General features: G+C 37.5%; 1 protein-coding gene across 1 annotated transcript; it reads right to left on the bottom strand.

Annotated features, from left to right (window-relative positions):
• Positions 1–3,112: 3,112 nt before the first annotated feature.
• On the bottom strand, positions 3,113–9,940 carry LOC106871955 (uncharacterized). The gene is made up of 2 exons (XM_014918737.3): positions 9,449–9,940; positions 3,113–4,792 (listed from the first exon to the last, which is right to left on the bottom strand). Exon 2 carries the CDS (start codon positions 4,452–4,454, stop codon positions 3,423–3,425), a length of 1,032 nt encoding a protein of 343 aa, XP_014774223.1. The 5' UTR covers positions 4,455–4,792; positions 9,449–9,940; the 3' UTR covers positions 3,113–3,422.
• Between the last annotated feature and the right edge of the window lie 2,775 nt (positions 9,941–12,715).

The following is a 12,715-nucleotide window of genomic DNA, read 5'->3' as shown; positions in this document are numbered from 1 at the left end:
TTGGGATTTTGTCTAACCAATTTATTACTTTGTAAGTGTTATTACAGTGAGGTAACATCGATTTTGTGTTTATTTTCGGTGCGAATTTGTCTATATATTTATTTTTCTTATTTTTGATAATGATGCCTATGTCCGGTTTCGAAGGATTTAGTAGTCTGACGGATGGGCTGCTATTGAAGTTTGGCTTGAGGTCTTTCATGGTTATATATGGGCATTGATATATATATATATATATATATATATATATATATATATAGGGGTACGAGAGAGTAGTGCGGTGAATGTATGAGTATGTGTGTACATGAATCCAATTAAGTATACATGCATAAACATACTTGCAGCAAAAGCTTGTATGGTTTGAGTACATATGCATATAACACAATCAAAAGCCTAAATATGCGTGTTGATGGCTGGTTGCTGTGCGTGCTTTGATATATATATATATATGGCGATAAGTGGAGTATCACAAGACAACGTTCTGGATCTCCTTGATTCTCGTGTTGCTGTCACACATGACAGAAATATATAACCAGAGATACTCAGCAGATCTCCTGGTGTCGCTAATCTGACACTCTTTATGGAGTAGAAGCAATAGAATAAATGGCAAACAAATGCAGTAATCGATTGAGAGAACATTATTATAAACGGGCATTGAAGCGTCGAGTTAACTTGATTTATGTTTAGAAATTGAGAAAATCTTGAACACAGGGGAATAGCTGTATAGCTTTAAGAAAATCAGGTTTAAAAATCCCCTAAAGACAGATAAAAATGGCCAATGACCGTTAGAGAGAATAAAACTTTGTGTCTCTCAAACTGCGAGAGTTCGACTCTGTGTAGCCACCGCTTGTCACTTTTTCCGTCTATAAAGTTATTTTTACCCGATTTTCTTAAAGCTATTTTGACAGCTTTTCTCCCGCTTTCGAGATTTTCTTAATTTCTGAAAGTATACCGAAATCGATTTATTCAACAATTCGCTTGCGCTGACAGCAACCCCAGCCCTTTCATGTTATATCAGTTTGTGGGAGCTTTGAATTTGCACAACCATCTGTCTTACTTAGACTTGGAGGCTCCTGCATCGGGCGACGCTTGAGAAAGTCAAATTGCTCCAGAATGAGCAGTTAGTAGCCACCCTCAATGCCTCGTTCTTTTCTACTCTAGGCACAAGGCCCGAAATTTTGGAGGAGGGAGCCAGTCGATTAGATCGACCCCGAAAGGATGAAAAGCAAAGTCGACCTCGGTGGAATTTGAACTCAGAACGTAAAAACGTACGAAATACCACTAAGCACTTCGCCCGGTGTGCTAACGTTGCTTATTTCTAAAGATTGTGACCCTAACAACTTAGCCACGCGCCTTTATAAGACTGACTAGAGAATTATAAATAACCTTATAGAGTAGAAATTTCTTACATTAATGACAAGTGATAAACAAGCAAAACGGCGTTGTAATTTTTAAAGCTTACACGATTGAGTTTTCATGTGGATTCATTCACCAAAATGTGGTCTGTTTATCAACAATAATTTGTAAATAGTTTTTCGTACCCCGAAGTATCTTTTTAATATTTTGTCGCCCATTGTTCTTAGGATTCCATGGAATTTTTCTCTCGGAGACCTAGTGTGTACTCACTACAAGAGTCCAATTTATTTGGATCGTTCCTAGCTTTTTAAAAAGTGATTGTTTTACATTATTCTCACTTTGATATTAAGGCGGTGAGCTGGCAAAATCGTTAGCACGGCGGGCGAAATACTTAGCGGCGTTTCGTCCGCCTTTGCGTTCTGAGTTCAAATTCAACCGACGTCGACTTTACCTTTCTTCCTTTCGGAGTCGATAAAATAAGTACCAACTGAGCACTGGGGTCGATGTAACTGACTTATCCACTCCCACGGAATTGCTGGCCTTGTGCCAAAATTCGAAATAAATATTAATTCTTAACTTCAGGCGGCGAACTAGCAGAATCTCACATTTAGTATGCCGGACAAAATGCTTAATACTGAAACTATTCAAGTGAAACTATTATCTCATATATATACAGGCATACATACATACATAAATGCGATCGACAAACTTTTATTCCCTACAAACTGTGAGTTTTTTCACACATTAACTTACTACCATATATATATACACACAGAATACACATACATACAGGCGTACAAATACACCCATACATACAAATAAACATATACATACAAATACCTGTCCATCTTTTTCAAATACGATCCACTCTTTATTAAAACACGTTTGCTTTTCCCTACAAACTGTGAGGTTTTTCAACACAAACATTTTGTCCGATTTTACGTTCCATGTTCTAATTCCGCAATGGTCGACTTTGCCTCCTATCCTTTCGGGGTTGATAAAATATGTACCAGTTGAACACAGCTCGATAAAGTAAGTACCAGTTGGTCTATGTAACCGAGGTATATGTAATCGACTCGCCCTTCCTTCTAAATTGCCAGCACTGTACCAAAATTTGCGACCAATTCTTAATTTTTAACTTAAAGGCGGTGAGCTGGCAGAATCGTTAGCACAATGCGCAAAATGCTTTGCAACATTTCGTCTGTCTTTATGCTCTGATCTTGAATTCCGCCAAGAACGACCACCATTAATTCTTAACTTTGATGCAAATCCCACTTTTACAAGAAAGGAATATTAACGAGTTAATCGATCCAAATACATTTTTCTGGCACATAATCGAAGTTGAGAAGATTTGAACAGGCATAACCAAATCTTTTAGTCCGCCATTCTACCGTTTCTAACAAACCACCATTCATTAATATAAAAGGCATCTAAAAAGTTTTACTACCTTTTAGTAGTTATTTTCGTACGTTGACTTCGTATGTGCTTAGGTTGTCTTACTAAAAGCTTTCGCCTAGAGGAGATTGTCTAAACTCTACTGCATCTTACACTCGAGAAGACAGGAGAATTCTATAGACATTTGATGTATGTGACAATCTGGAAGGTGGAAGTTTCTAGATAAGCTTTTTAGAGCGCAATTTTCCGACAGAAAAGATAATAATCAGTCTTCCCACATTATCATTATTACACATATTACACTAATGGATGGAAAATATTCTGCTCTCCTCACAATACAAACTAATAAGAACAAACTATCAGATCATTTAATATTTCCAGCCTTTATTTCATTTTATTCTTTAATCAAGTATTAAGTTTATTACCTTCAGCTGATGCTAAAAATAAGATGGCGACAACCATTAGACATTGGCTCAGCTGTTTGCTTCTAAATGGATATTAGGACAGCTATGACGTCAACCGTTGCTTGGTAAATGTTTTACCTATCTGCTTATTATTTTTTTTTCCCTTCGAAAATTTAATGCAAATGTCAACTAAACTCACTTTTATTGAATAATATTTCGTGTATCATTTTTCGTAAAACTTTCCTTGTTTCGTTGCGAGATGTGTGAGTTTTACTTGTATTCGCAGGATTTCCTGATGAAAATAGTTTCATGGAGAGAATCTGAAGAAAAAGAACTATCTGATGCATCTTTCGAATTCCGAGGAGGGCAATTCTTGTTGCGAAGGTCAATAAATTTGTCAAGAAGTCTCTTCGTTAGATCTTTCATGGGTATTGAAACTGATTTTATAGAAACATCGCTGCCGGTTCCTGATGACGATTTCTTTGCCGAACTCTTCTTCTGTCTGCTGCGAATTTTTGCTTCGGAAATATGTTCTGATTCTGAGCTCATATATTGGTTGTTCTTATTACGAGATGATCGATACTTTTTTTTCTTGTCCTGAATTACATCTTCTGATCGTGTGATGAAATTAAGGTCCGATACTGAGAAGTCAGTGCTGGAGCTCGCTTTTACAACAGTAGTTTTCCTCTTTTTAGTTTTGGCTTTAGTCTTTTTGCCAGAACTAGTGAGTATTGAATGATCCGAATGCAAGATGGAGCATTCGCTTCCTGAAGGAGTTGTCACTGTAATTGATTTCCTAGTGCGTTTTTGTTTGCGATATTTGACATTTCTATCTTCTTCACTGTCACTCGAAGACAAATTAAGAATATTCGAACAATCTACAGACTTTCTCTTCGAATTTGGACCGTTTTTCTGTGTTTTGTTGTTTGAACATTCGATATCCGAGTCACTATCAGAGGATTCAGAAGCAGACGAAGGGCTGCTAAAATTCTCCTTCTCTGACAATCTAGTAGCCAGTCTTTCTAAAGAATCTTTTACTTTACGAAGTTGCCGGTTAAAATCGTGGAAAATTAACTCCTGCCTGTTGGCTCTTAACTCATCAGAGAGGGAAAACACACTTTTCATCGAATCTACCTTGGAAGTGTTACCTCTCTCAGAATTCGTTACATCTTTAAATGAACATCTCGAAACAGACTCAGTTTCAGAATAGGTATGAAATGCCTTACCTTTATATGTATTTTTAGAACCCACTGAAGACATGTCCGGTGCCAAAGAGGTATTTTCAGATTCAGCTCTGGACATGATTAATACTTTTGTTTTTGAGTTGTTTCCTGTTTTTTTTTTAGTTTTATTTTGATTTTGTTTTCGTTCTTTTTGTTTTTGTTTTTTGTTTTGCTATTTGTTTTTAGTCTTTTTTTACGGAAGAATCTTTTTATGTTGCGAAAAATTGATAAAATTCTAAATTATGTCCAAATTAACAAAAATTCGAAACAATGCTTTTTGTTTTGATTTACATATAGGAAAAGTTTCTCTAGACGTTTCAAAGACTTTTCAAAATATGCAGAAGATTTTTACGTCCGTTTCACTAGTCTTTTGGAAATTCATAACCGTATTGAATGCTCTTGGAGAAATATCGAAACCTGCAATTAGATAGATAGATAGATAGATAGATAGATAGATAGATAGATAGATAGACAGACAGACAGACAGACAGACAGACAGACAGATACTTAGCGGTTCGGCAAAAAGGTCCGATAGAATAAGTACTAGACTAACAAAGAATGAGTCCTGGAGTCGATTTGTTCGACTAAAAGAGGTGCTCCAGCATGACCGCAGTCCAATGACTGAAATAAGTAAGTAAATTATATATTCACATGTGTGTGTTTGTGTGTAAATACATAATATAAATATATAGAGCGTCATGCTCACAAACATGGGCTGTGTTGCGTTCTTGAGCAAGACACTTTATTTCACGTCGCTCCAGTTCACTCATCTAAAGAAATGAGGTGCGACGTCACTAGTGCCAAGCTGTATCGACCTTTACCTTTCACTTGGACAACATCAGTGACATGGAAAATGGAGACCAGTATGCATGGGTGACTGCTCGTCTTCCCTAAACAACCTTGCTCGAACATGTGCCTCGGAGGGGAACTTTCCAGGTTCAATCCCATAGTCATTTATGACCGAAGAGGTCTAAGTGTATATATTCTTTTATTTTTTACTGGTTCCAGCCAGAGGATGAGGCCATGCTGGAGCACTTCCTTTCATTGTTTTGGTGTCTCCTTTCTGTACAGTTTCAAGTGAGCATGTACATATGCACACACACACACACACACACACACACACACAGATAGATAGATAGATAGATAGATAGATAGATAGATAGATAGATAGATAGATAGATAGAGATCTTAATCTAGAGCTGTTCCTGTCGCTAGATTTTGATATGAATATTCATATATATGTATGCATATGTGTATGTACATCTCTCTATGTATATATGTGAGTGTATGTGTACGTACGTAGGTAGGTAAGTAGTTAGGTAGGTAAGTAAGTAGGTAGGCAGGTACGCACGTGCGAACTTAGGAATAGATGTGTGTATGAGTATTTATGAGTGTGCATACGTATATGAACAGACAGATCCATGTACACACACACATTCACGTGTATATACATACATACCTACATACATACTTACATATATACGACATAGATGCATCACAATGGTATAAACAACATACACCTGTCTTAAATCATTTGAAACATTGCCAAAAAGACAAATAGATTCAATCAATTTTCTACCAGACTGGGTCACAGTAGACAAAATAACTTTGCCCAAGGAATTACCCTCTCACCTTTGAGACACCTTATGATGTCACCAGGTCAAACGCAATACGTTAATCAACAAAGCAGACGTTCCTTAATACTTATCGTCTGCTTTCTAGTCAATCTAAAAACTTCTTCAGGAAAAAATATAAACAAATAAACCGTATAGCCACGTACATAAATTTATTCATTTATTTTTCTCCTTACTATAATTCTGAAGTTAAAGCCGGGGATTGAGTATTTTTTAAAGTTGTTTTTATTGTTCTTTGGTTTTGATGTTTTGGGGGTTGTTTGTTTTTTTTTGTATTTGCTAAGGGTTTCTTTTATATATTTTGTTCTGTTCATAGAATATTGTTTTATATGAATCTACATAAAATGGAAATTGCGCGTCATAATCAGAAATATTCTACTGTAATGCTTATTACCTCATCTTTAAAAACGTATGTGTGTACACCTGTTTACCTGTTTGTCTCAAGTATAGTATATATATACGATATATTTTTTATATATATAATTATATATGTATGTATGTGTGTGTGTGTGTGTGTGTATATATATATACACACACACAGAATTATATTTAATATATATGTTATAGTTTTATTTAATATACAGTTATATTTAATATATATATTATATATAAGTGCTTATATGTGTGTATGTGTGTGAGAGAGTGTACGTATGCATGCGTGTATAAAAGTGTATGTATACATATAAGTGGGTGTGTGGGTGTGTTGGTGCGTAAATGCGTATATATATTTGATTGTAACTCATATCTCTACCTATCTATTTAACTTTCTCACTCTCTCTCTCATTCTCACTCTCTCCCCCTCTTTCTTTCTCCGAGGTCGAGGAGGAGGACGACGACGACGACGACGACGAGAAGGCGGATGAGGAAGAGTAGTAGTAGTAGTAGTAGTAGTAGTAGTGGTGGTGGTGGTGGTGGTGGTGGTGCTGCTGCTGCTGCTGCTGCTGCTGGTGGTGGTGGCGGCGGTCGTCCTGGTAGTGGTGGTACTATGAGGTGGTGGAGGAGGAGGAGGAGAATGTCGTCGACGACGCAGACGAGGAGGTGGAGGGAGGACGACGTCGCAGACGAGGAGGACGCAGGCAAGGAGGACGCGGACGAGAAGGACGAGGCGGTGAGGACGATGACGACGACGACGACGACGATGACGACGATGGCAAGGAGGAGGAGGAGGAGGAGGAGGAGAAGGACGACAACGATGACAACGACGAGAAGGACGAGGAGGAGGAGGATGTTGACGACAACGTTGACCGTGACGCTGATAACGGTGTCAAAAACAAAAGTGGGGGGGGCACCTCAGATAAGAGAGCGAACCGCAGAAGGTCCTATCTTATTTGAAAGCTGACTGACATGTAATTTAACAGACGCTTTTAAAAGGAATGCTGCCAAAACGAATACAAAGACTTGATCTTCAGTGACGTAACAGCGGTGCCATTAATAATACGGATTTTACTTATATCACATTATTGGTTCCGTGCCAGAAAGTTGCTGGATTTGGATAAAAACAATCGATAGAAATCGATTTGAACCCAGGTACTTAGACTGGCTGGCATTTTATTTCGTTTATTTCATTTAGAAATCAGTCCGAGCTTCTATCTGGTGAGTCGACCTGCTGCAATTAACCAAATCTCCTTCAAGACAGAATCTCCTTACAATCGACCCCAGTGTTTCACTGGTATTTAATTTATCGACCCCGAATGGATGAAAGGCAAAACCGACCTCGACGGAATTTGATTTCAGAACGTAGTAGCGACAGGCGAAATACCGCAAACCATTTCGCCCGGCGTGCTAACAATTCTGCCAACTCACCAGCCTAGGTGAGCTGGCAGAGTCCTCAAAGCATTGGACGGAATATTTGGGATTATTGGTTCCTAATCTTTGCGTTCTAAGTTCAAATTTCACTGAGATTAATTTCCTCATCTTTTACTTTTTTCAGTCATTGGACTGCAGCCATGCTGGATCAGCGCTTGGAAGAGTTTAGTCGAACACAAATTGACTCCAGTATTTATATATTTTTAAGTCTGGCACTTATTCTATCGATCTTTTATGCCGAGCTGCTAGTTCACGGAGACGAAAACAAACCAACAAGCGGCGGGAGGAAAAACACAAACACTCACACGCACACACACACGCACGCACACATGCCCACGCGCGCACACACACACACACATATATATATAAATATATAGACATATGTGGACCATGACGTTTTCCTCACTCCGATTGTAGAGAGGTTATGTGCTCCGGCCATTTGAATTTGACGAGTCGCCTATGCAGCTGAGCGCCTTGTAGGTGCGACACTAATGGTCGGTCTCTGACACTAATGGTCGGTCACTTCATGCACCATTTCCAGAAAATGGATTTCCATGCCAAACTCTGAAGTTTCAGAACTTTTCTTGGGAAATATACAGCCGTCTGCCAACCCAAAAAATCTTACTGTTAGCTTCCTGCTTTCTTTTAATGCGCAGGGTCTATTTGTCCTTTAATCAAGGATCTGGTTCACGTGACATCAGGGAATGTCCACCCACAGGTGGGCCTGTGTCACATGTCTAGTGGCTCAGCTCTCCTTCGAGTCGTGCATGCCTTAACTACAGGACCACCTTCAGTTATTCTACCGGCAACTGGTTTTACTACCCAAGGTCAGAGTGTACTACCCAAGGTCAGAATGGATTGGTGACTGAACGATAAGTCCATTCTCTTCAAAACTTCTGAACTCTTAAACTGAAACCCCAAGACCGGATAGTTTAATGTGTTGCCCTGAACATGATTGTATTAAATATGTTAAATAAGTTATAACTAAAGTAATAGATGCAGGCGCGAATTTGTGATTAAGAAGCTTACTTCCCAACCATATAGTCTTCGGTTCAGTCCCACTGCGCAGCACCTTAAACAAGTATCTTCTTCTATAGCTCCGGGTTGACCAAAGTCATATGAATGAATTTGGGAGTCGGAAACTGAAAGAAACCCTTCGTATATTCATGTATGTATATATATATATATATATATATATATATATATATATATATATACGCACGTGTGTGTTTATGTGTGTGTTTTTGTATTTATGTTTGTCCCCCACCACCACTTGACAACTTGTGTTGGTTTGTTTACGTCCCCCTAATTTTGCAGTCCGGCAAAATAAACTGATAGAATAAGTACCAGACTTAATGAAAAATAAATTCCGGGTTCGATTTGCTCGACTGAATCCTTCAAGGCGGTGTCCCAGCATGTCCGCAGCTAAATGATTGAAACAAGTAAAAGTTTAAAAGATGTGAAAAGCAAAATTAATTCTCGCAAGATCTGAACTTTAAAAAATGGACGAGGAATGATCTGTCTTCTCTTGAAACTAAGCCTTTAACTATTGATTTCTAATAAACATTTGTAACAAAAAAGAAAACACCCTTAATGCTAAGTGATACTGCTGATACAGAAATGTTTGTCTAACCTTTCGTTGAATTTGACTGACAGCAGACGACCTTGTGTCGTCTGCTCATTCAAAAACAAATAAAATGCACTCTCATTAATTTCGTAGTTCTTTAGCCTATCTTTTTACTTTGTTGTCTTCTTTCTTCTGTATGTCAACTAAACAGTCAACAGTGATATGGCTCCCTTGCAATTCGTTTCTCTAAGAAGTCTATTTTGGCCATTTTCCATGCAGTCTAGTGAAAAATCTCACGCAAAATTACCAGCCAACTTACTTCGAGTTGGCTGGGATTCGTTATCACTCATGACGCCCACCACTGGAAGTGACGTTTTATTTTGGCCTCGTCCATTTGGACCAGCTCCAAAATCTTCAGCCCATTTCAAGAGAGTTGTAAAATCTTTACATTTCTCTAATGCTCGCTTTCTTTTTCGTTGATGTTGTCGCTGTGGTTGTATTTTAGGTGGGGGTTGAGGTTGATTGCGTTTTATAGCAACCATTATTCTCGTTTGTTTTGCCATCCATTATGACGTCAGATAAATACGATTTCATTCTTAATATGTAACATATATACATAGATGCACATATATATACATATATATATATATATATATATATATATATATATATATATATATATATATATATATATATATATATATATATACATATATATATATATATATATATATATATATATATATATATATACGCAGATTTGTGTATGTGTATGCGTGTGAGCGTATGTGAGTGTGTGTGTTTATAAATATATGTGCATATATATGTTTATAAACACACACATATATACGTATATACACATACGTATGCGTGTGTATGTATATATATATATATATATATATATATATATTATATATATAATATTATATATTATATATATATATATATATTACATATATATATATATATATATATATACATATATATATATATATATATAGATAGATAGATAGATATATATAGATATATAGATATATATATATATATATATATATATATATATATATATATATATATATATATATATATATATATATATATATATATATATATATATATATATCTACATGCATATACGTGTATATCTGCATATATATATATATATATATATATATATATATATATACATACACATACACATATATGTGTATTATGTATAAATATGTATATTCTTCTGTACACAACCATACATATCCGTATATACATATATATATATATATATATATATATATATATATATATATATAGATAGATAGATAGATAGATAGATAGATAGATAGATAGATGGATAGATAGATACATACATACATACATACATACATACATACATACATGCATACATATGCATATATATTTATAAAAATATATCTATGTATATAACTGTGTATGTATCACTACCACATCTAACTCATCCACCCCCTCCCCACTTCAATCTGTTGTTACCATTCCTCCTGATCTTCCCCTTCTCAGTAAGGGTCTGCGCTTCATCCCCCCCCCCCTGTTCCATCCAGTAACGAATTTCAGACCCGTGCTGATATTCCTAGCTTTGTGGGTCACGTCAGTTTATATGCGCTATTCCACAACCCTCCATCTGCATCTAATGAAGAGGACACAAGCTCCTGAGTTCAAATTCCCCCCGAGGTCGACTTGCTTTTCATCGTACTGTGGTTGATAAATTAAGTACCAGTTGCGTACTGGAGTCGATCTAATCGACTGGGTCCCCTCTTCAAATATTTCGGGATTTGTGCCTAGAAGAGAAAAGAATATATACTGAAGTCTGATCTTTTGTTCAGAATTACTTAACATTGGAAAAACAATGTTATGCTTCTCCGAGAGGCCAACGTTGCACGTCCTGGATCCCGTGATGTAGTTCGATGCATATTTTTTACAATGAACCGATCGATTTTATAATTGCTTAACATAATCTTATTTTTAATGGCTGAAAAATATTTAGATGGTGAAATGATGGTAAGGTATTTTACTGGGTGTCTAAATGTATGTTTATACATTTAGAGACGAGATGAGAGGAAACTATATCCGGAAAAATCACCACCAACATCATCATCATCATCATCATCATCATCATCATCACCACCATCACCATCATCATCCTCAACATCACCACCAACGTCATCATCATCATCATCATCATCACCATTATCAATGTCGCTATTCCACATAAATGGGCGTAACCCTCCATTGAATTTCCTAACACTGATGCAACATCCAATGTTGACACTTCTGTTCCACCCATCGTCAATTGCTACCACAACCGCAACCACAACCACTACGACTACCACCCCTACGCTATTATACTAACGCCGATACTGCCGCCTACAAGCACTATACCCGTCATTACTACCACCATCAACATCACCAGTATACTACTACTACTAACACCACCACCACCATCAAAATAACTAGTACTACTGCCACCACCACAATAACGACCGCTACTACACCACCATAAATACTATCAATACCACCACCACATAACTACCACTACCACCACTGCAGTAACTACCACTACCACCACCACCACAATAACTACTACTACTACCACTACCACAATAACTACCACACCACTACAATAACTACCACTACCACAATAACTACCACCACCCTACAATAACTACTACTACCGCTACCACAATAACTACCACCATCCTACAATAACTACTACTACCACTACCACTATCACTACTACCACCACTACAATAACTACCACTACCACAATAACTATCACTACCACCACTATCACTACTACCACCACTACATCATTCTCTGCATCAAGCTTACCCGGCATCTTTGTTTATTTTTCTAATATTTGGATGAACGAGAGACGGAGGCGGAAAGAGGGGAGAGATATTTGGCGGACTTCTATCGTTTACTTTACCAATTTCTATTCAAAAGTCTCCCCTCCGCTCCGCCCCCTCCTCCCCCGTTTCCCCGCTCCTTCACTCCTCCGCTCCTGGGATCCCCTCGCCTTCATCGTCTCACATAGGTTTTGATCCACTTCGCCACTTCCTTCCATCCGTTCAGCGGTTCTTAAACCGACAAATAACAGGAGTCCCAACACCCGTCCACCCACCCCTGCCTCGCAAAAAAGAAACAAATGAAAGAAAATTAACGAAATAGGCGCAGCCATGTTTGCGTGGTAAAGAAGATCGCTTCGGAATCATGCGATTTCGGGTTCGGTCCTACTGCTCAGTATCTTTGGCAAATGTCTTCTACTACAGCCTCAGGTCGACCAAAACCTTGCAAGCAAATTTG

Source organism: Octopus bimaculoides, chromosome 9 (assembly GCF_046866305.1).
Source record: "Octopus bimaculoides isolate indiv1 chromosome 9, ASM4686630v1, whole genome shotgun sequence".
Taxonomy (NCBI): Eukaryota; Metazoa; Mollusca; class Cephalopoda; order Octopoda; family Octopodidae; genus Octopus; species Octopus bimaculoides.
The sequence above is the reverse complement of the archived record's forward strand: the minus strand, read 5'-3'. Positions and strand labels throughout refer to the sequence as shown.

Excerpts from the sequence above, each read along its gene's own strand:
- LOC106871955 (XM_014918737.3), bottom strand. The coding sequence starts at position 4,454 with ATGTCCAGAGCTGAATCTGAAAATACCTCTTTGGCACCGGACATGTCT.